The sequence below is a fragment of the Staurois parvus genome, unplaced genomic scaffold (assembly GCF_062004578.1).
Source record: "Staurois parvus isolate SC_StPar_1 unplaced genomic scaffold, SC_StPar_1.0 ptg000589l, whole genome shotgun sequence".
Lineage (NCBI taxonomy): Eukaryota > Metazoa > Chordata > Amphibia > Anura > Ranidae > Staurois > Staurois parvus.
In genome coordinates, this window is record NW_028318385.1 from 3,825,001 (window position 1) to 3,849,817 (window position 24,817).

The window sequence follows — 24,817 nt, forward strand, 5'->3', positions numbered from 1 at the left end:
AGTGGGGACTGAGCTGGGCTGTTTTTCCAGCACAGTCCCACCGCATGACAAGGCAAAATGCTTCATCTCCTGTGTGCCTGATTCATATCACTGTTTTGCAGTGGTGTGTGGGCACAGTGCGCACCGCCTCACACTGTGTGACGGCCAATTGAAGTTTATGAAATTCCTGTGTGACATTTTAATAAAGTTTTTTTTTTTTTTATAAAAAAAGAACAGTGTGGTGCACCCCAGCTGCATTATAAAGTGCTGGCTGACGTGAATAGACCTTTTGTGTGACAAGGAAACAGACACACCCCCTGCTATTTACCTTATAGATTTCTGTGTCATCTGTCTGTTAACTCAACTATGACCAAGTTTCATCACTCCTGCGATAGATTATGTACCTTCTTTCTTTTATATCCATGCCATGGTCCTTCAGAAAGATAGACTACCATTGATGACCTTCTGATAATGCTGGATGTCTGGCTGTCAAGCTGATCCACTGGCTCCAATGCTTTGGAGAGCTTTGGCTTTAAAGATCAGGAATTTCTACATCACTGTTTACATACTTGTTCTGGGTCAATGACTCATTACTGACGCTGCAGAGGTCAGCAGTGGCAGCTCAACTATTTCCCTAATCACAGGTGTCCATGAAACACATGCTAGAGGCCTATTGGTGTACTATGATCACACTGCACAAACTCCCAGTGTTAAAACCTTTCTTAAATTCAGGATAATAAAAAAGTGCCATTAAATTCTGGTTTAACCACTTGCCTACTGGGAACTTATACCCCCTTCCTGCCCAGGCCAATTTTCAGCTTTCAGCGTTGTCGCACTTTGAATAACAATTGTGCAGTCATGCAACACTGTACCCATATGACATTTTTATCTTTTTTTTTTTTTTCTTCACATAGAGCTTTCTTTTGGTGGTGTTTATTTTTTGCGCTACAAACAAACAAAAAATTAAAAAAAATAAATAAAAAGATTTTCTTTGTTTCTATTATAAAATTTTGCAAACAGGTAATTTTTCTCTTTCACTACTGTGCCAAACAATATTATTAGTGCAGCGCTTTACCATAAAAAATATAATAAAAATGTAATGTGAATATTAATACCTTAATCAGTGATAATACTAGAAAAAACAAAAAACGAAACAATTTAGTTGATTTTCTCTTTCACTGATGTGCATTGATGAGGCGGCACTGACTGGTGGCACTGCCGGGCACAGGTGGGTGGCACTGATCATCAGGCCACTTATCAATGCCCTGGTGATCAGTGGCGATCTGTTTTCTGACAATTGCCGGTTATCGGCAGTACTTTCCTCACACTCTGACAACTTTGAGGAAAGTGCAGCCGACAAGCGGCAACTGCATTTACCCGGTGATCTGCTGTGTCATTGGACACAGCTGATCACATGCTAAAAGGCCACTGGACAACCGAGCTGTAGCTGTCATTCGGCTATAGCCTGGTTGTCAAGTGGTTAAAAAAATACATTTTATGCTTAACTAAAAAAAATGTACCTTCTGTTGATCACATCCTCCTCCAAATGTATTATTTTTCCCCATTGAGATCTGATGTGTTTTCAAATTGTTCCTTTAATTTTTTTTTGAGCAGCGTAGATTACAGAGGCATTAATCAGTGAATGTGTATGAATTCTTTTTGGAGAATAACAATATTGTTTAGTGTCACTTTAAGGTAAGATAACATAAAATAGTTTTCATACAGTTGATATACTATCTAAACCTAAGAACAAAAATATAAAAGGTGGTAAGCTGTATCTCCGCCCAAAAAATGCAGTTTCCTTGTAACTTCAAGCAGTAAATGACCAATTCCATCACCCCATGTAATGAAGAGAAAGACACATTTGTAGTCAGGAATACAGCCTTGCGACAACCTCCCTTCATATCTAGACTAGAATAAGTGAGTGTAGCCACCTGGTGACAGGAAGCGTGTTAACTGCAGAATTACCAAGTAAGGAAAAAAAGGAAAGAAATCTTGAAAGTTAAAACCAAATGAACCCTGGTAAGCTGTAATAAACTTTTTTGGTTTTGGGTTCAGATACACTATAAAACAGAAGCATGTAAAAATACTTAAAGTGACTATTTACAAAAATTAAACTGGTTGTAAACTCTTACATATACCCAGTGAAGTGACTAGCCTCAGGTGATACACAGAGATGAAACAAATTCTCCTGCACAAGTCATACCTGTTTATCTACAATCTTCTCTACAGCTGTTCAAAGTGCATAATTTGTACAGCTTGTCTGAGTTTTCAGAAAGCAAGGTGCAGGAAGCCGAAGTTACACTCTATACAGCTCAGTGATAATTGATTGGAGAGAAGGGGCACACTCCCTTTCACACAGCACACAGGAACAGAGCTGAGGCTATCAATCAAAGGCTGTGTGCTGGAGATCCCTCCCATATTTTTTACCTCTTGGTGTCAGGAAGACTTGTCAGAAGTGACTCATGCAGTTAGTGGAGGAACAAGGCAGCAGACAGAAATGACACTTGTTCTCTAGACTGAAACAAATACACTTTAGGAGGGATATGCTTTGTTCATATTTCAACCACTTTTAAAAAATGCCCAAGGTTGGAAGCAGTAAACAAAAACTGCTTGCTCTTACATTCAGAATGCTCTCCATTTGTCCAAGCTGCAACGTAACCACCTCCTGTTGAACTCCAGACATTATAAAGGAACAGTAGTGATGTGAAGGTCGGCAGGAAACCACTGAACACTACAGAAGGACACTGGGGATCCACAAGCTCAGAAGTACCCACACACACATGAAGGTTTCTTGTGAACAAAGTCGTGTTCTGACAGCATGGGTTGTAGGAAGGCTTTAGTCTTTTGTGGAGATTCTAGATTTAATAACAGGGTCACTTCAGCATGATGCTTTATGAGATTTTACCCATTGGGTTTTTGGTTGGGTTTGCTTACTGATCTTTATGATTTAACTTGTCCCCTTCTCTACTCGTACTGTAGAAAACAGCCTCTCTTAGCTATTCCATGCCTGAGCAGGTCTGAACCAGACAGAAAAATTCAACAATGTAAAACATAATTCTCCTTGTCACCTCTAAGCTATTACAGTCAGCATAAAGTCTTGTAGTGAGAGGGGGCACAGACAACGTACCTGGGCTGTCACACATAGCAATAGTTGCTTCCTAATATAAGGAATGATAGTAAAAGTGTTAATTGGGTATCAGCCAAAACAAGAGCCTTATTCCTTGAGAGTCCATTATGGCTCCCGCTGCTGTCTCCGGAGGCAAGGCTCTCGTGCACATCACTGGATCACGATGGGGCCTCAGGTAAGTATTGAGGGGGCTGGGGAGACTGCTGCACTCAGAAGGTTTTTTACTTTCATGCATAAAAAACATGAGCCTTTACAACCACTTACAAAAAAAAAAAAAAAAAAAAAAAAAGACAGAGGGAGAATAAAATGCAATGTAAAGCTTACCATACATTACACCAGCCCTGTGGACTGAACAAAAAAAAAAAATTTAACAGATTCCCTCAACCACACATTCAAGGTGGATGGAGGAATCCTCCCCGCTGTCACTGTATTCTGACAGCGGAGACTCTGCTGCTGGCAGAACACATTGATCAGCACTGTAGCTGATTGGCTGCACATGTTGATCGAAGCAACATTTTCCAACACTCCCGTTCATAAGAAGTTGATCGTTAGATTAACTTCTCATGCATGTGAATGGCTATATATGGATCAAAATTCAGCCAGCCCCTGCTCAACCAGACTAATTTCAATCCATCTATGATTAGTTCTACCCACTAAGATCTATAAGATATTGCCTATCACTGCGGATATAGTGCAAAATAATGAAAGCGGTTGCTGTGGGAACACATAACTACTATTTTATGTAATATCCTCGGGAGCAAGGAATCCAGAAGTGTTTAGTTGTCCATAACATCAGAAATCCAAACTTTTTTTTTTTTTTACCAGTGACAGACAAAACCTGAATATTGGCAACAGGTAAGGGCTTCACATTTCCCAGGATTCCAAGCTCCTATGTTTATAAATCTGATCAGAATCCTAATAAAAAGTCTCATCTTGGAACATATGCCATCTATGACAACTAATATTTCCTTGTGCTCTCCCGAAGTAGATATTCCCAACTTCAAAACGGATTTTTACCATAGTTGCTCAAGTCTTCTTGCCAGCAAGTAGGATACAAGCTAGTGCATTCTATCACCTTGTTCTTATGTACACCATACACCCACTGCGGAAATTATTATTAGACACCCCATAGAACGCTGGAATATTACTTTTAGAAGCAAAATATTTAAGGATAAGGTCACCTTTATAAAAAGTAATAAATCCACATTTTTTTGCAGGTAAATAAATGTGCAGTTTAAATTTTTCTTCTTTAGGAGCCTGTGAAGCATTGCACCAGATCACGAGTGGAAGGTCAGGCTCCTGCAGACTGTCAGTGTAGCGGTCTGCTCTTACGTCCGATATGGGCAGACACTTCAGTCCAGGAAGCTCAATGGACTACTAGAACGGGCACCAGCACCCTTGCAGCTCATTGAGAACTACAAGCCACAAGGGTTGATGGTACTTGTAGGCATTCATTCATAACTAATAACAATAGTGCAGCGCTTGAATGAAAACAAGAAATAAAACTGATAAAAAGTCTGATATTAAAAGTCTGTTTTCATAAAAAACGTGCCAGGTGACTGGTAGTAATCAATGGTGGTGATCCATGAAGAATGGAAGGGGTTGCCTGTTTACAGGGGGTCATCCTCCTCTTGGTATAGTGCCTGGAATCGTGGTACAGGGCCCTGCAAAAAGGAACTCCTCTCAAGGAGTCAGGGAAGGACGCCCATAGTGTAGTATGGTAGAAAAATATGCTTTATTGAGAAAAAAAAGTAACGGTTTGCAAACATGTGTCATCCAGGTATAGAAGATAAACTAACCCTAGGATATTAAAAGATGGCCGCCGGGCCTCCACGTGGCTCCGGCGGCGTAGCGTCACGACGTCCGGGCTCCTCCTTATGCATTACGTGCGCACACACTTCATCAGAGGGATGGAACCAGTGACGCCATGCCGCGGTTGGCGGTCACTGGTTCCATCCCACTGATGAAATGCGTGCGCACATAATGCATAAGGAGGAGCTCGGACGTCGTGACGCTACGCCGCCGGAGCCACGTGGAGGCCCGGCGGCCATCTTTTAATATCCTAGGGTTAGTTTATCTTCTATACCTGGATGACACATGTTTGCAACCCGTTACTTTTTTCTCAATAAAGCAATTTTTTCTACCATACTACACTATGGGCGTCCTTCCCTGACTCCTTAAGAGGAGTTCCTTTTTGCAGGGCCATGTACCACGATTCCAGGCACTATACCAAGAGGAGGATGACCCCCTGTAAACAGGCAAGCCCTTCCATTCATCCAACTATAGGAGACCTCTGGTTACCTGGATCTGGGTTACATCATTTCTTCGCAAGTCTTGAATACATTTCTGAGGGAGGATTGACCCATTCTGACCAGACCTTTTCTTCCTGATTGAGGATCTTGGAGCTATGTTATACACCGCATATACTTATTTACTTTCTGGTGAGTGTGCATTTCTGCTATTCTTCATGGATCACCACCATTGATTACTACCAGTCACCTGGCACGTTTTTTATGAAAACAGACTTTTAATATCAGACTTTTTATCAGTTTTCTTATTTTCATAAAGCGCTGCACTATTGTTATTATTCTGCTGTAAGTCTATATTGGTTACTTTGAGTACTTAGCTGATTTTGGATAGCGCTCACTTCTTACTATATTTACATTCATAACGGTCAATGAATGACGTGGCCATGTGGACAGATCCCAGTATGGCCGTGCCCTTTTCAATTTGTGACAGCAGATGTGGGGAGAAGATCCTGAGCCCACTGTCTCAGGAGGATTGGGGGGGAGAGCTGCAGGAGCGGGAACATGTTGCATGTTCCACCATAAAAACAGGTGTAACATGTGATGTTCCCAAAGGGGAACTTATTCTTTAGCCCCCAGTCTTTGTCATTTTCTTGTCCGTGTTGCCAAAAAATTTATGAAGGACAGCCATGAACAAGATTATGCACAAATCTGAATATTCAGTCTGACTGTTATAATAGAACAGACTATTTGTCCCAAAAGAAGCATACAAAGGAAGTCAGGCCCCTACACCTGCATACTTGCGTTGAGTCTGTAGGGCTTGTTCACTCCATGTTCATTGAGTTGGGTTCACACCACGAATGTTTTCATAATTCCTACATGCCCTCATAACACCATATATGCGGGGTAGTGTGAGCACAACTCAACTGACACAGTGTGAACTTGCCCTCAAAATATTAACCCCTCGCGCCGTGCCTCCCGACCCTTTAAAGGTTTCAGAAGCCGGGAGGTGGGGCGGGGTTTAGCGTCATGTGACCGCTGTGACACGCCGTCACATGATCGGTAAAGGTCCCGATCGAAAGAAGAGATCGGGACCTTTCCGTGAGTACCAGACATGTGCGCTGAGGGCGCACGCTCTGAGCACATACGTTCTTTTTTAATAGAACGCAAATGTGCGGCCGCTTGGCGTCTACGCCCAGACACCGGGAGGCCGCACATTTGCGTTTGGTTGGCGTGAAGAGGTTAAAGCCAGAGGCAGCCAGTCTGGCAGCTTTTAAATATCTCTCAAAACAGATTTAATTTTAGCTTGAGAGCCAGGAGTCATAGTTGCTGCTCTGTGAACCACATGACCTCACTGTCTCCCAACCCTTGACAATGAATAATTATACATCTTTTAGAGGTTAGCCTGTCATAATATAATAAAGACTGGAGTAACCTCTTAAAGAGAACTATTAATGCTTGGTAGAAACAAGAAGGATTTCTCAACCAGGGTTCCTATAAAGGTTGCTAGGGGGTTCCTTGAGCATTGAGCAATTTCTGCCCTTAGATACATTCCCACTGACACTATGTTTGTTTTTTACTCTGCATAGAAACCAATCAGCTTCCAGGTTTTATTGCCAAAGGTTAATTGAACAAGCTGATGCTGGAAGCCGATTGGCTACCATGCACAGCTGCACCAGATTCTGAGTGCACCAGTTTTAGTAAAACTCCCCTCATTGATGTTTATCTGTAAGGGGGTAACTATTCCCAATGACTACAAGCACAAGGAGCATTCTTCCCACTGATTATCACACTAGTGTATCAGGAGTTGTAGCTATATAAATATTTAGAAGGGGTTCCGTGTGACTAGAAAGTTACTTCAAGGGTTCCTTCCATGTTGAAAAGGTTGAGAGAGACTACCCTGAAGATTCAGATTTATTACTGATGTATTAGGTCCTTACTAACTAAAATATGCAGCAGAACCCCCAGGTCTTTTCAGAAATGTGAAAATATGGTCAGGAATGCCAACACCATGATGTTTCTCATCGCTCCATAACCACCAGCTGACCTCTTCACCTGGTCGTCTGGGTTCAGCATCTTTTACCCACCCTAATTGGCTGTGCTGGGATAATGAAACTTCTGCTTAGGCCCCTGGTAATTAACGTGCAGTTTTATTAGAGATTAAAAACCCTGCCAGGTTACTTTCTGCTCTGTGCCACTGGAGAAATTTCCCTTCACTTCCTGTTCCAGAGAAACAAGAGGAGGTTAGAGGAACTCTCCCCAAAGTGTAGGAATTCTCCTTCTAAGCTGGCTATACATGGATCAAAATTTGACTGGTTCAGCAGAAACCAGATGAATTTCAATCCATGTATGGCTGTTCCCATTTGAGAGGAGTTGATCTAGTGATCAACTCCTCCAGAAAAGAAAAGAACTGTTGATATATTTTTGGTCAATCAGCGCTTGTAGCCAATCAGCTTCAGTGCTGATTAGTGTATTCCGCCAGAATACAGTTCAATTGGAATGCTGTGGCTGCATTGAAACAGCTGCTGGGTCCCAATTGCTGTGACTATGACTGCCTGGCACAAGAGCATCCCCTGCAGACAAAACATGGCCCTCACACAAGTGTACTTAAAGCAGAACTTTACTCTCAACTTGGACTATTTTAATCCTTATAGGAAAGTTTATCATATTTACTTGTCATAAATGGCTTTTTTTCCATTTCATTTACTTTCCCGTTTCCAGGCCTAGGCAAATGAAATGATGTCATATTTCAGGAGTCTTTAGGAGGGTCTATTCAGCTAAGCACACCCTCCTACCTGTATGCCTAAGCTAAGGGCAGATGGATTCCAAGAAGTAAATGCTAAGGGGTGTTTTTCAAAGTGATTTCCCAGCAAAATAAAGCATGAAGACATGAATGGATGGATGAGTTTGCTTTGAATATTAAAAATGAATTAAATAGCGCTTTTGGTTGGTGGTGATCAGATAAAGTGTAGTTCCGCTTTAAGTATGCACATGTTAATGAGGCAAAAATACTAATGCCCGAGACAGCTATGATACAATCATTTCTAGGAAGTCCACAATTGCAGCCTACATATTCTTCTAATGACATTTATTTGTGTAATACAGCAAAACTAGTAAAATAATATATTTGTGTGTCAAGTATTGCACACTTCCTCAGGCAATTCAGGAATAAACACACACACACACACAAGAATAAATGACTGCTTATCTTATACCAGTCTGAGACTAACTGTATATTCATACACTAGAGACCTGCATGAAAGCAAATAGCAATGGGTACTTGCAAAATACATGACCCTTGTGGAAACCACAAATGCATGCAGAATACCCAACAAGAAGCCAACAGGGATTGGGTTGTGTGTCTAGTATGTGGGGACTCAGGTCTGAGTTGGGTTCTAAGCATAAAGATTAGCCTTTAGCAGGTCTCTAGCAAACACTGTAGTGACATGAAACACCCTGCTAAAAAGAAAAATACATTTCACTTGGAAATGCCTAGCTGACATGATAAAGTTGTGTACTGAGAAAGATTTCCTGGAAATCAGATTATTCTGTATACAGTAGTACAATAAAGTGGATGTGTGCCAAAACTAAGGATCTAAGAAATGACTGGATTTACCCGCATATGTAGGTTTCTAAAACAGACTTTTTCAGAAATGGGATGATACATGACATATTTATGTGTGTGAGACGGATATTGCTACAGAGAATTACCAAATTTGGTATAAGTAAAACAGTAAGACAAAAAACAGCTCCCTGCAATGGACAATGCAAGGATTCTAGCAACCTTTACTGCAGATCCTTATATTCTATGGTTCTGAAGATACACATAAAAGCATTACCGTTTGCTCAGATTGACTGACAGCCATCAAGGGAGCGACACATGTAGGCTGGTGAGTGTTTCACTGCCTGCATATTTCACGCTAAATGATCATGATCACTATAAACCCAACAATTCATATTCCTGATATGTGCCTGCTGTACCATGTACATGTATGAAAAAGTACCCTGTTCTCTCTGTATTGCTTCCTTTGTGTGAAATCTGTGGTGTTCCTGCTAGTCCCTCTGCTTTCCTATTAAAATCTGACTACACTAAGCAGGAGAGCACAGCATGGTCAGTTCTCTAGCTGTGCTGGGAACTCTGCCTGTCTGCCACCCACCCACCCACCCACCCACCCACCCACACACACACACACACACACACACACACACACACACACACACACACACACACACACACACACACACACACACACACACACACACACACACACACACACACACACACACACACACACACACACACACACGACAAGAGCCCTGCTGTTTCTCCTCCCCCAGCTCTTATGCAGTTGAGAACAGAGGGAATGTGATCACATATAAGAAAGGGGGGAAAAAAAAAAAAAAAACGACATTTACAGTGCTTTTTATAGCTATATACAAATGTTTTGCATTTCATTTCAATTTGAACTGTATGGGTTGTTTTACAAGGTGGGGTTTATATATACTTTAAAGCGGAGCTCCACCCAAAAGGGAAAGTTTCCGTTTTAAAGACTGGTCCCCCCGCTCCACATTAACCCCTTGACGCTGACCATACACAAATATGCAGCCTCTTGGCGGCTGGGCCTTGACACCGAGCAGTCGCATACTTGCATACCATTTGAAAACACATATGTGCTGAGAGCGCGCGCCCTGCACATATGTCGGTGTCTCGCAGAAAGGTCCCGATCTCCCCTTGCAATCGGGACCTTTTCCGATCATGTGACTGCCGTGACAGCGAATCACGGCAGTCAGATGACCATAAACTCCCGGCGTCTGAAACCCCTTAAAGGGTCACGAGGTGCCGGTGTGCAGAGGTTATGGATTGGCACCTTTGGGGGGGGTACCCGAAATTGACAGGTACCTGCTCCCACTTCCACTGCGTTCGCCTAGGCGATCGGAAGTGGAAGTTGTCCTCCCCACCCCTCCCCTTCCTCTCCGTAGTCTTCTGGGAAACGTGAAAGGGCCCAGAACAGTACGCGACCATTCAGAAAGCGCAGCACTACCCGCGCAAGCTGCAAGCTGTCACAGCCGGGTACCCACACTGAAGATACCGGACGGCCGGTGAAGCAGGCTGCGGGGAGGACACCGCAGGATCGAGGGACAGGTAAGTGGCTGTTTTTTAAAAGTCAGCAGCTACAGTTTTTGTAGCTGCTGACTCAAGATTTTTAATGTGACTGGAACTCCGCTTTACGAGGTCGGTGTGACATTGTTCTATCTATTAAAGATCTATCACAGTTTGGCTATCCAAATAAAGAGCTCCTTTTTAATAGATAGTAAGATAGTAGCGAGAGGGGCATTCAAAGCAGCATGACCTTTAATAACAGAGCGTACCCAAGATCAATGCTGTCTGCTTTGCCCCACTCACTGGAGTGCTGGGCTGTGGAGGGGGAGGGAGTGGCTCGCTGAGAGGCTCAGCTCCGGACTGTGGTTGGATCCCGACTTTAAAGTCGGGATCTTTCCCCAGCCTGGACCGGCTGAATGACATGAAAACGGGTCACAGGAGTGCAGATCAAACTGCACTCCTGTGATCCACAGAACAGCCAAAAGAGCTTTGGCTGTTCTCTTTAATAAAGTCTAATAAACACAGGCACTGTTTATTCAGATTGTAAGGGTCTTAGGCTCTGTTCACATGGGTGCCCTGTGCAGGGCTGTCTTTTACCAGCAAGGGGATACACAGGTGTTGCATAAATCCCCATGGCGGCGTCACATTAATGCTTACTGGGTACACGGCAGATGCATATCCCTAAATGCACACAGGGTGAGTTTGGAGATCCACACACACCTACATGTTATATTGGGACAAAGCGGCTGTGTCCGTGCAGGAACATGTCCCAAAAGACAACAATGGGACGCCGGCATGTGGATGCAAACAACACCTGTGTACCAGATGGCCTGCACGGTGCATGCAGATAATCACTCCATGTGAACAAGGCCATAGGCTACATTCACACAGGTGCTCAGCCCCATGCAGCTTCCCGAGCCTTTTATTTTTGAGCTGCATGCAGACCGCTCACAGAATATGAATGAGTATGCACCGGCTGTAAAGACTCACCCGTACAGCAGAAGTTAAATATACAAGGACAGGAGCACAGGCTCTGTACCTGGGTTGTGCATTTCTCACCCTGCACTTGCATGTGTACAAGCGGCTGCGGATGCCTCATCCACTTATGATTGGACCAGTGTGGTAACAGGTTCCTAGCAGGCTGGCGCACATTTTCTAGGCTGGGCCCATCCCTAGCTGACCTGCAGGGAGAAAACTGTGGTAGGAAATGTACTCTTTCAAAGGCACACTGCAAGTGACATCATTCCCCCACCCCAGGGATCCCAGAGACATTACAATCCGCATCCTCTCTGTAGCATGGCCAGTGACTGACAGAGAACCAAACCACAGCCTCCCTAAGTAGGTACAAATACACATGGTTCTGCTCCCTTAGGAAATAGAGCCCCTGGTTCTTATCTGCCACAGGTTGCAACCAATCTCCCCTGAATGAGTTACTGGACAGCTTGATGGAAGACCTCACCAGCACAAGCAATTTGTAAAAGAACCCAAAAGTTCTGGAGAGCCTGAGTGGTGTTCATATCCCAAGACCCACGTCTTACCAAATGGATGACCACACTCAGAAGGCCCCTGCCCCAGCATGATGGCCCGATAGCAATAAGAACAAACTAGGGATGTATCTTACATGATCAGAGGAAACACACAGAACTGGTGACCAGGGGCCATGTTGTTTTTTCTTTTTATAAAAGTGGATTATGTGTTTCCTGGTGTGAGGAGCCTCTCTCATATAAGCTGTCCTGGAAGATAACTTGGGAAAATAATTTATAGAAAGAACATTTGTTTAAGTTGGTGGTAGGGTCTCTTTAAATGCTTGGCAAACCCTTAGTGAACATGATGTTCTTCAGAATAGTCGCTGTGTGCAGCTCAAAGTTTTAAAAAAAGTCCCTTTAAGTTACAGCTTGCCCTGGTGTGTGCTTAATTTGGTCTATGTCTTCCTACCTGGCTTATCCACTTATACTCTCGTTTATATATGCAACGTTCCTGGACATTCCTTATCAAAATGTCCTACATTTCTGTAAAGTTGTTGTACCATCTTGGGCATTGTTACAGGTCTCTTCAACATGCAGACAAGTCTTGTATTCCAAATAACTGTGCCTTATAATCCTTTGTAAATCGACTGTCTTTGATAAAGGAATTATAAAAAAAAAAAAAGAAAAAAAAAAGGTCTCTTTAGAGGCACTTTGCACCACAAATGCCGAAAATTCAGGTATTTGGTACAATATTACTACTATGAGGGAATTTGCATTTTTAGGCAGCCGTGTTTAAGAGGCCTAAAAAGGTGTTTTTGTTTTTTATGTAAATGCAGACCATTGTTTTCAATGTACCCCTGGTAGGATAATTGTAGAGGCCATTTAGTAGACATGTGTACCTGTATATATACTTGGACATGTCAATGCTGGTAAGTTTAGCTCTGAGGAAGGAGGTGCGCCCCCAAAATGCATCAGCTTGCCAGCCTAGCAGAGTTTCATGTTGGGACACATTTCTCCTACACTGTGTGGCATCTCATGGTTTTTATGCGATCTTTATTCTTCACCTTTGTTAGTACCCATCTGCTTTGATATTGATTTTAAGAAAAACCTTTTGGTAATGCACCAGGTGCTTGCGCCTGACTACTCATTTGTTTTGTAGCTGCGACTGGATCCCCCATATGAGGGGGGCTGCATCAGCTATGCATTTCCAGTGAAGTCCATAGGTAGGTACGTTGGCTATATTCAACAGTAGTGGATCTCTGAGTGCTGGGAGTGAAAGTGTGTTTTTATTGTGTTCAATACAGGTGCCGTGTACAGATCAACAAAATAAAAATACAGAAATATGCATTACCAGTCAGTATTTTTATGAGCTATACACACTTAAAGCGGAAGTCCAGTGGGAATTAAAAAAAATAAAGAAAAGTCAGCAGCTACAAAAACTGTAGCTGCTGGTCCTCACACCAGCCGGGTTGACCGTCCTATCTCCTTGGCGCCGGCATTTTCAGTGTGCCCACTGCGCATGCGCAAGTAGCGCTGTGCTTTGTGAATGGTCCTAGAGTCTTTGTGTCCAAGAAGACTACGAGGAGGGGGCGCGGGGCAGACAATTTCAGCTTCCAATCGCCTAGGCCAGGGGTCTCCAAACTTTCAAAACAAAGGGCCAGTTTGCGGCCCTTCAGTCTTTAGGGGGGCCGGACTATGGTCAACGGGAATACAAAATGTCCCAGCTTCACTGGGAGTAAACAATCTCCTATCATTGTGTGACAGTGGGAGGAATTGTGCCTCATCATTGGTGTCATTAGGAGGTATTGTGCCCCTTCATTGGTGTCATTGGGCCCCACTGTTGGTGTCATTGGGGGGTATTATATTATTATACAGGATTTATATAGCGCCAACAGTTTGCTCAGCACTTTACAATATAAAGGGAGACAGTAATAATACAGTTCAATACAAGAGGGTTAAGAGGGCCCTGCTCCTTGGAGCTTACAATCTAATGCCCCATCATTTATCTCATTGGTAAGAATTTGCCCATCATTGGTGTAATTAGGAGGAATTTGCCTTTCATTGGTATCAGTCAATTAAATAGTGCCCCAAAGGCCAGATAAAAGCAAAGGGCCGCAGCGTAAGTGGGAGCGGGTACCTGTCAAATTCGGGTACCACCTCTCCCTAAAGGTGCCAATTCTTAATGGGGAGCGGCCGACAAAGCCTTAAAGTGGAACTTCCTCTTTTGGGTGGAGCACCATTTTAAAAAAAAAGCTAGAAGAGTTTTTTTTGCGTGTGCACGCATATGTGCAAACACATGCAAGTGCTGTACAGCCCATCCTTGCGTTTTTTTCTGCCAAGAATGCCTGATGTTCTTACATCACAGTTTCCAGGTACCCATAGTGATGAACCAAATTACACCCTGGTAAAATATGGAAAGCACCAGTGTAAGAAGGCTAAGAGTGAAGGAAAAACACAACTAACAGGTTCCTGCATCCACACAAACCAGATGGATGGAGGAATCCCCCCACCCAGCCATTGTATTTTGAAAGCAGGACCACCGCTCTAAGAATACACTGTTCAACCATTGCAGCCACAGTTGTCCTTTTGACAGCAGTTGATCAAATGATCAACTTCTGTCAAGCAAGGACAGCCACACATGGATCAAAAGTCAGCCAGCCAAATTTCAATGCATCTATGACCTGCCTTACATGCTGCTACCATCCTATACCAAACACCTAAAGAATAACTCCACTTTTTTTGAGAAAAAAAAACAAAATTTTCCCCTCTGGGTGATCTATGTACATTGCAGGGATTTTAACAAAGTTTGTTGCAGATTCCTACCTTTTGTTATTCTGAAGGAATAGCTGTTTGTTTGTGTCCATGTGCAGAGTGAATCTTCATAATTATCAATCAGCTGCTGCACCTGCAGTGATCTACTGGAGGAAAACTGCAGGGTCTGCATCCCTTTAGACATGATTTCCTTTGGAAGTGTCTAACCAAAAATGACTTTTTGTTGCAGGGGATGCCCAAAAGTTTACTTGTATCTTAGTGCAGACTTCTGGAAAAACCAGTGAGCCAAACACACAAGCAGGAAATTACATATCTGGGGAGCGTTCCGTACACCAGTGTACAGAACACCTCTAGGTAGCCATTGCATTTTACAGATTAAAGCGCTGTAGATTGAAAAAAAAAAAAGGTAATTTTTAATAACATTCAATTACAATATGACTTGTGTTGCAATCGTATATGCTATATTTGTTGTTTTTTTTAATTTGCATTTTTTTTTCACAAAAGTGGAGTTACCCTTTAACCACCCACCTTACACTTAAGGACAGTAAACCCCTATACCCAGAAAATCAACCACTCTGCTCCGAATAGGAAATGAGACAGGTTTTTTTTTTTTTTTTAAGACAACCTGTCATGATGGTGGTTATCAAACACAGACAAGGCTTCCTTTCATTGCTAGGGGTTGTCACAACACACACAACAGCAACTTTAGGCCTGGGGCAGAGCAGACCTGTAAAGCAGTATACCTGCCTTGCAATAAGCACCCCTTGTAGGATTCAGACTTCAATGCTGGATGGGACAAACAAGCCATCCGAAAAGGTTCTCCTAACAGAAACTCCAACCTACCACATAAAACACCAGTCCTCACACTTGGGAATATATAGAATGCGTCAAGAAATACAAACAGCCAACACAGCGGGAAGAGGTAAGCGAGGCTTAGCTGGGTAATCTGGTTTTATTAAAGACTGAAGTCAACTATTGAAAACCAGCGACAAGCTTTTTATAACAAGAGATCTTAGTGGTCTCTTCTGTCATAAATGCCTCTGCTGGCCTGTCAACAGTAATATAATCTGAGCTGCGTATGCTCAGCTCACACCACATTTATGGCACTTGTTCGGTGTTGTGGTGAAGTGACACGCAGGCACATGCGCAGGACTGACACCGTCACAGCCCAATCATTGAAGTGACTGGTGAAAGCAATACTTAAAGGAAGACTAGGCAAAGGCGGAAGCACCTGGAACCAGTTGGAGCAATGACAGCACAGCACTGGAGGGCTTCATTTGACAGGTATGCCTTTTATAAGGTGCGACTCAGCCCCCAGCTACATCACTAACCTTGTCTCAAAATACTGACCAATTTTTCTCTTCGCTCCTGCCAAGAACTCCTGTTCTCTAGCTCCCTTGTCATCTCTAGGACTTCTCCAGAGCTGCTCCCATACTCTGGAACTCCCTTCCCCAATGTGCCTGGCTACCTCCTACTCTGCCCACTTTTAGACCATCCCTAAAAACTTATCTCTTCAGAGAGGCCTATCCTGCCCCCACCTAGCAACTGTACATGTATTTTCTCCATCAGCCGATCCCCTAGTTATTACCTTTAGTATCAATGACCCTCCCTCTCAGGGCTCGTTCATACTTGACTTTATTTCTAACTCTTGCCAAACGCCCCTATAGCGTTAGACAGGCGTTTGGGAAGCTTTTTTAACACTCCCCAAACACCCCATGCGTGGTTTTGAGGCACTTGATAGGCATTTGCCAAGCGTTAAAACCGCACCAAAAATGCCTATAATGAAGTTAAATGGTATTAACGCCCCGCAACCACCTGCCAGGCATTTGCGGAGCTGCACCATAGACTTGAATGGGAGGCTTCAACTCCTCCTGACTCGACACAAGGGGGTTTATTTACTAAAGCTGGAGAGTCCAAAATCAGACTCCCTTCTGCCTAGAAACCAATCAGCTTCTAACCTCAGCTTGTTCAATGAAGCTTTGGCAATGAAACCTGGAAGCTGATTGGTTTCTATGCAGAAGGGAGTCAAATTTTGGACTCTCCAGCTTTAGTAAATAAACCCCAAGGCGTCAGTGTGAACAGCACTGTCTACTGACATGTGCAGAATTTTCATAGGCGTTTGAGAGGCATTAAAAACGCTTCCCAAATGCCTGTCTGACTCCTGCTAACAAAGCTAGTGTGAACTGAGCCTTAGATTGTAAGCCCCAACCAGCAAGGCCATCTGATCCCTCTGGTATTAATTTGTATTGTAATTGTACTGTTTGCCCTTATGTTTTGAAGCACTGCATAAACTGTTGCCGATATATAAATCCTGTATAATATGCAGCACATTATGGAATAAACCATCTGGTTGCCAATTAAAAAGAAAAAAAATCAGCAGCGTTTAATAACAATTTAAAAGGAATCAAGGGAGAAAATAGGAGCTGCCGTTCCTGATTTCCTTCTGAAAATGCTAGCTATCTGGCTGTCTCTAGCTTCAGGATGATCCTGAGGTCGGCGCATTGTCACACACTATGTCCTTCTAGAGGGAAGATGGAATAGGGATTAAAAACTGATAGCAGCAGTTTTAAGTCTAGTTGGTTCTAGTCTGGAATTCCACTTTAATGTAATCAGGTTTACTGGAGGGACATTTTAAAGCCCACCGTCTGCCACAAGACATTTTTATTTTTTAAATAGTGTAAAAATTATTAGTGTTAAGTTTATGGTGTGTGTCCACACTGGGAAGGTTCTGACTCCTGAACTGTCCTGGTGACACCATGCTGAGGATTCAGAGGGTGCAGATGTCACCCAGACCGGAAGACACAGAGCAATAAAAGGTTGACAGAGGTTTAAACTCCACACTGCTCTACTCAATGTGCTTTGTTGTGTTCCCTGGGCCTATTAGCAGCGACACCAAGACAGGAAGTGAGAGTAAGCCTAGGTTTACACAGCTGCGACAAACGATCCAACATGTCAGACCCCAAGAAAGATGACATGCGAAATTCAATGTTTCCCTATGACAACAGTCTTGACTGATACTACACAAATCGGCTCGACTTTACAAAAGGTTTCTGCACTACTTTGGTCTGACACGGTTACGACTTCAATGCCACAGAGTGTAAAAAGTCATATCAAAGTCGGTCTCCAAAGTTGCACTGAAAGTCGCGCCACTGAATCAGGCTAGTGTGAACTAAGCCTAAATCTGCCCAATGGAGACACATTGCTGATCTACTTCTGAAAAGTAATGGGCAGCACAGTGGCTAAATGGTTAGCACTTCCGCCTGGCAGTACTAGAGTCACTGGTTCGAATCCCAACCCCGGCACCACCTGCCTGGAGTTTGCATGTTCTCCCTGTGACTGCGTGGGTTTCCTCCAGGTACTCCAGTTTCCTCCCACACTCCAAAGACATGCATGTAGGTTAATTGGCTACTGTCTAAATTGTCCCTAGTATGTATATGTATGAATGTGAGAGTAGGGACTTTAGATTGTACACCCTTGAGGGTTAGGGACTGATGTGAATGTACAATAAATATGTAAAGCACTGCGTAAAATTGACAGCACCATATAAGTACCTGAAATAAATAAATAAAGGCTAATTATCTGGCTCTCTCTAGCTTCAATGATCCTGAGGTCGGTGTGTTGTCACACACCAACATGTGCTTTGATGAGTCTTTTTAATGCATTCCTGAATTTAGAATTTATAGTGGATACTGACAACAGCCATTGACCACGGCTTGTTTATACATGTTGCCAATGTATCAAAACGTGTGTTTTGATGTGCTATTATTGACTTCTATGGGAATCCAAACACGTCATATTCTTCTCAACACTACACTGCAGCACAGAGATGGGAAAGGACACTAGTTTTATTAGCACACAACACGTATTCTATCATAACAGTAAATGGGCCCTAAAAGATCACTGTACTTACAGGAGTTATCCCAAAAGTATTCCCAACCTCAAAATATCTTTCAGTTTTGGATAGATCGGAGAAGGGTTAGGACCTGTGTCAGGATTTTATTGTCTTCGCCCCCACAGGGGCGAGTGCTATTCACTCTATTGGTTCTGGTGACCACTGTCACTGGGACAAAAGCTGATAGGAGATCCAAAATGTTCTAGATGTCACCAGAGCAAGGGGTGAGGGGTAAATCATTCAATAGAAAGTATTGTTCTGGTGACAACTAGGGGGGCTGTGTGGACAGGCTTTTGAACTGCTTCTTACCCTATACAAGTCATCTGGAATGTAAAGGCAGCTCAAAGCATGCAGTTCACACTGGCGATTTGACCCGGTGTGAACTGCAGTGGCAGAAATCTTCGGATTTCCTGCTGCGAGAGGTTAGCTGTGGCAGCTGAACCTGTTCACCATGACAGGCTGCCAGCGGTCACAGGGATTAGCTGCAGTGATCGCTAGCTGTGTGGACAGCCGTGGCTGCCGGCAACCTGTCCTTAGAGTAAACATGGCTGCAGCTAGCCTCTCACAGCAACAGGAAATCAGAAGAATCCCACCATTGTCATTAACCCCAGAGCTAGTCATCTGTGTGAATGTAGCCTTTAAGTGTTACCAAATCCAGGACCCTGCATTCACTATATCTGGTCTCTCACAGTACACACCATATGGAAACGCAATTATTTTAGTAAATATAAAACTGCTAAATATCTTTTCTCATCAGCAGTTAGAGCAGTCTTGTGACTTCTATCAGTGTCCAGCAGAGCACTGGTTAAAGCTTTTAGGATTCTTCATTCTCCCCTGATTGTCCTATGAGACTGCATAGCCCCTGACCCTCTGTCTAGACAGTACTGATTGGCCCTGTGCTGATCACATGCATTCTCCCAAGAAAATAAAAATGTCTAGAAACACACACCAAACTAAGCATGTACAGCTTGTCCCCAAGGCTCTGTCCAACAGCAGATGGATAGGGGACAGTAGAAGGGGAGGACCAGAGAAGACAGAACCAAACAGCCTTTTTACACAATGCGGAGGCTTAACCCCTTAGGTTCCATAGCGAGTATAACAAGCATGCTTTATTGTATATACAGACTGATTTTACTGTTGTGGGTTTAGTAACACTTTAACGTAGTGTAGAAGTCAAATGTGAGAAGGAGGTGACCGGCAAGACACATGTAACAATCAATGAACTGTGAACATCTCAAATGCAAGCATAACCTACCTAAAATCACGTTGCATTTCCCCATCCACACAAGCCCAAAGCCCACTGACACAGGCCCTTAAAGTGGATGTAAAGGCTGAAGGTTTTTTACCTTCATGCATCCTACGCATGAAGGTAAAAAATCTTCTGTGTGCAGCAGTGCCCAGCCTGCTCATTACTTACCTTAGCCTCCTCATTGGCTGAGACAGCCAGCGGGAGCCTTCAGCTCCTGCTGCTGGCAATCAGAGCCAGTCAGCCAATGAAGAGAGAGGGGACGGGACCAAGCTGTAACTCCATGTGTGAATGGACACACAGAGCAGTGGCTTGGGAAAGGCCTGCTCGGGTGCCCCCATAGCAAGCTGCTTGCTATGGGGGCACCCGACAGAAAGGAGGTGCCAGGAGCACCAGTAGGGGACCCGAGAAGAGGAGGATTCAGGCTTCACTGTACAAAACCACTACATACAGCAGGTAAGCGTAACATGTTTGTTGTTTTATAAAAAAATGGAACCTTTAGTATCACTTTAAAAGTCAATGGTTTTCTTGTTTTGGGTAGAATGGAGAGGGATAAGAACCCCTGTCACATTTCTATTGCTGTAGGTTTTCACACTAGGGAGATCTCCCTGATGGGACACAAAACTGACAGGGGTTGTAATTGTAACCCTCCTTTAGGGCCAGTGCACACTACATGCATTTCAGTTGCTTTTTTCTGTATCCAAAATGCACAGAAGGTAGGTTATATGGTTGTCAATGTCATAGTTCACATCAGTGCTTTAAATTCCAGTTTCGAGTTGCAGAAAAAAAAAAAAAAAAAAAAAAAGTAGAACATGCATTTTTTTTCTGCACAAAACTGTACTGGAATGTGGTAAAAGGCACAATGCACCGGAAAGCACCAAAAATGCACATGTCCCTATTTAAACTGAAGAAAAAACAAGAGGAAAAATGAACTGGAATACATAAAAAACGTGCCGGAGCGCATCAAAAACGCATCCCGAAGGCTTCTGGACTGTGTTTCTATAGTGTGAACTGGCCGTTATTCTATGCAAAAATAAAACGTGTTTTACCTTCAATTCTACCTTTAGGTTCGGTTCACACTGCCGTGACTTGCGATCTGACTTGTGAGACCCCCAGTCGCATGACGTGAAATCCCACGTTGGTCAATGACAGCGGTCTTAATTAGCACTACGGAAGTCGCTCCAACTGTAGAAAAGGTTCCTGTACTACTTCAAAGTGACTTCCATCTGACTTGTGACCATATACTTTAAAGCGGAGATCCAGTCAGTTTTGTGTTTATTAAAAGCCAGCAGCTACAAAAACTGTAAATGCGGACTTTAAATAAATACACACTTACCTGTCCCTCAATTCAGCGATGTGCTCACCTGCGCCATCCCTTCCCTCCCTCCGGCATCTCAACTGTGGACACCAGGCTGTGACAGCTTGCGGCTTCACAGCCGGGTGTCCACTGCGCATGCGCGAGACACGCTGTGTATCCAGATTGATCCAGCAGTCTTCTGGGACCTGTGAAGTGTCCCAGAATACTGCAGGAGGAAGGAGGGGGACCGAACTTCCAGCTCACTTCGCTGCGGCCAACTGGGCGAAAGTTTGACCTGTCAAAACCAGGTATCCTCTCCCCCAAAAGGTGCCAAATATGGCAGTGATGGGAGGGGGTGGGTGACAAACATGTGGAGCTTCCACTTTTAGGTAAAAATCCACTTTAATAGAAGTAGACTTCAAGTTGGATCCTCATCTATATTGATGCCATTTAGATCCGACAATACAGGAAGATGACCCAAGCATTCCCTGAAAGTTGCTTCAGAGTTGTGCTCAAGTTGCCTGGCAAAGCCGCATGACTTTCAGGTAGCAGTAGTGTGAATTGAGATTAAGTTCTTTCCTCTCACTTTGGGGAGATTTCCTTTCACTTCCTGTTGTGTCGCCAGGACCTGTGTAGGGAAATCTCCTCAAACACACAACAAAAAGACCCTTGGTTCTCTGGGGACTCTCATCCAATTAAGGAGCTATTGGCTCCCGCTGCTGTCAATCACAGCCAGAAAGCCAATCAGGAGAGGGAGGGGGCGAGGCTGAGCTGCAGCTGTGTGTGTGAATGGACATGCAGAGCTATGGCTCAAGAGCACGCTTGCTTGGGTGCCTCCAGAGCAAGCTCCTTGCTGTGGTGGCGCACGGCATAAGGGAGGGACCAAGAGCATCAGCGAGGGACCTGAGAAGAGGAGGATCGGGGATTGCTCTGTGCAAAACCACTGCACACAGCAGGTAAGTATGACAAAAAAAAAAAAAACACAAGACTTTAATATCACTTTAAGCTTAGTTAGTTCTAGCCTGGAATTCCACTTTAACCGCTTGCCCGCCACCCTTTAGTAGAAGTACTGCTACAGGGTGGCAGGGCTGGGCCCGCCACCCTACCCGCACTTCTATTGGTGGCTAGGGATGCCAATCACCGGGTCCCGTCCGGCACTCGGTGATCCTCAGGGAAAGCTGGGAGAGACCTGTGTGCAAACAAACAGCAGAGAGATACAAAACAGCATGTGTCCATAGTGAAACAGCACACAGATCGCCCCAGATATTAACCCCTTCCTGCCCAGTGTCATTAGTACAGTGTCCGTGCTTTTTATTAGAACTTATCACTGTATTACACCCGGTCACATCAAGTGCGACTTGGCATGCGATTTGCAAATTATATGCCACGTCGCACCCTATCATCCGCTATTACAGCGGTCATATCGGTGCGGTTCTGACTTGGTCAGAGCCGCACCGATTTCTAAAGTAGTGCATTTCACTACTTTTGGTGTGGTTTATATAGACATCTGTATCTATGATGTGTCTATGATGTCTGATGTCACTGTAAGTCCGCGATTTCAAAATCGGCTTTGATGTGACCGCAGGCTTAGTGTCACTGGGGATGTCAGTGGCAGTTATTCAGTCCCCCCCCCAGTGTCAGAATGCCCACCACAGTCCCTCTATAAGTCACTGATCACTGCTGTTACTAGTGTAAGAAAAATAAAAATCTCAGCATATATACCGCCATTTGTAGATGCTATGACTTTCACATAAACCAATTCATTTACACGTATTGGGATTTGTTTTAGCAAAGACATGTAGCAGAATACATTTTGGCCTAAATTTATGAAGAAATTTTGTTTTTAAACTTTTTACTGGATGTTTTATAGCAAAAAGTCAAATATTGTTTTTTTTTTTTTCAAAATGTCAGTCTTTTTTTGTTTATAGCACAAAAAATAAAAATGCAGAGGTGATCAAATACCACCGAAAGAAAGCTCCATTTGTGGGAAAAACAGGACATAAATTTCATTTGGGCGCAGCGTTGCATGACCGCACAATTGTCAAAGTAACAGTGCCATCCTGCAAGAAATGGCCTGGTCAGGAAGGGGGGGGGGGTGTAAATCCTCTGGAGGACAAGTGGTTAATGTAATCAGGTTTACTGGAAGGACACTTTAAAACCCACCATCTGCCAAAAGACTTTGTTTTGTGTAAAAAGTTTATAGTGTGTGTCAACACTGGGGCGGCTCTCTCTCACGAATTATCCCGGTGACACCATGACAAGGATTAAGAGGGTGCAGGTGTCACCCAGTCTGGAAGACATGGAGCTATAACAAGTTGACAGGGGCTTAAACCCCACACTGCTCTACTTGATGTGCTTTGTTGTGTTCCCTGGGCCTATCAGCAGTGACAACAGGACAGGAAGTGAGAGCAAATCTGCCCAAGGGGGACACAGGCCAGAAGTTCTGGCGAGAACAATCCTTGGAGGAGTCAGTGAGAGCCTGTAGAAGTGAGCACACCAGGGGGAGTCCATGGACTGTGTCCACCATGGGGGATGATCTGCCCGGAACACACACAGGGAGCCTGCACACCGTCCCTGTCTGTGCTGTCAGTGTGATGACGCCAGTCAGGTGAATCAGAGTGCAGTGTCAGTGATGGAAGAGAGCCAGACACCCGGCACCGCACCCCACCCCCAGGAGCCCGGCCGCCCTCCTCCCTGACAACAGCCATTCCCGGACAGCCCGCTCCCCCGCCGCCTCCCGGCCCGGCACTTACAATTCCTTGATTAACACCATTCTCCGCAGCGACCGCCGCAGCTCCTGTGCGGCACCGACGTCACACGACGCTTTCCGGGAGAGAGGACGCTGCGCTGGGACACGCCCACCCAGCGCACGGAACCACGCCCGTCAGCTTCTTCATTGGTCCCAGGTCACGGCCTGAGCGCGCAGCTCCGCCCAGTGATTCTTGAAGCAGCGCCCATAGAGCGCTGATTTGCTGGAAAGCTGGCATGTGTCCGGGCTGTGTGTGGAGAGAGAAGGGATCTGGCTGCGGAATGGAGCTCCATTTTTTTTATAGGAAACACGTGGCTCCCATTCCCTTTTTTTTGTTGAAAGCAGAGCTCCACTCGCCAGGAAACATGTGACCTCCACTCAACTTTTTTTTTTATTGCACGAACTTTACTGTAACAAACAACCAATAGACATAACTCAAGGAAGTGGAGGTCACATATTTCCTGTCACATACTTGCTGTGTATACTTTTCAAGGGGGTGTGGCTGCAGACTGGAGCTCCACTCTGGACAGGAAACATGTCACCTCCACTCCAACTTTGTTTTTGTTTTAGTCAGAAACAATTGAGTACTGACGTGATACTTTTTTTATTTGCACTAACATCCAATTTTGAAGACAAGCTTTCGTGGTATGTCCCCTTCTTCAAGGTCCAGGCAGTACTTTTTGTTTTAGTGAACTTCAATGTAACAATCAATGGCTGCAGAGTGGACAGTAAGGGCTCATGTACACTGCAGCTGATAAACTCACGTTTAGGAGCTGGTCAGCATTTTGTTCAGCAGCCCCTGAACTCCCCCTAATGTTTTCCTATGTGTCCATGTACACATCTTCGTTTACAGGCGCTTACAGGCAGTTGAGTTTACAGTCGTTTTTTTTAACGCAACAAACTTGCGTTCAGACGTCGATTTTTATCAGTCTTTCAAAC

General features: G+C 44.1%; 1 protein-coding gene across 1 annotated transcript in view; it reads right to left on the bottom strand.

Annotated features, from left to right (window-relative positions):
- PITPNB (phosphatidylinositol transfer protein beta) overlaps nucleotides 1-23,993 on the bottom strand; it is a 75,502-nt gene extending 51,509 nt beyond the window's left edge. Inside the window, exon 1 of the mRNA XM_089692514.1 lies at nucleotides 23,883-23,993. Within this exon, the coding sequence (XP_089548640.1) occupies nucleotides 23,883-23,902 (20 nt within the window). The 5' untranslated portion in view covers nucleotides 23,903-23,993. The remainder of the gene's footprint in view (nucleotides 1-23,882) is intronic.
- Nucleotides 23,994-24,817: the final 824 nt, after the last annotated feature.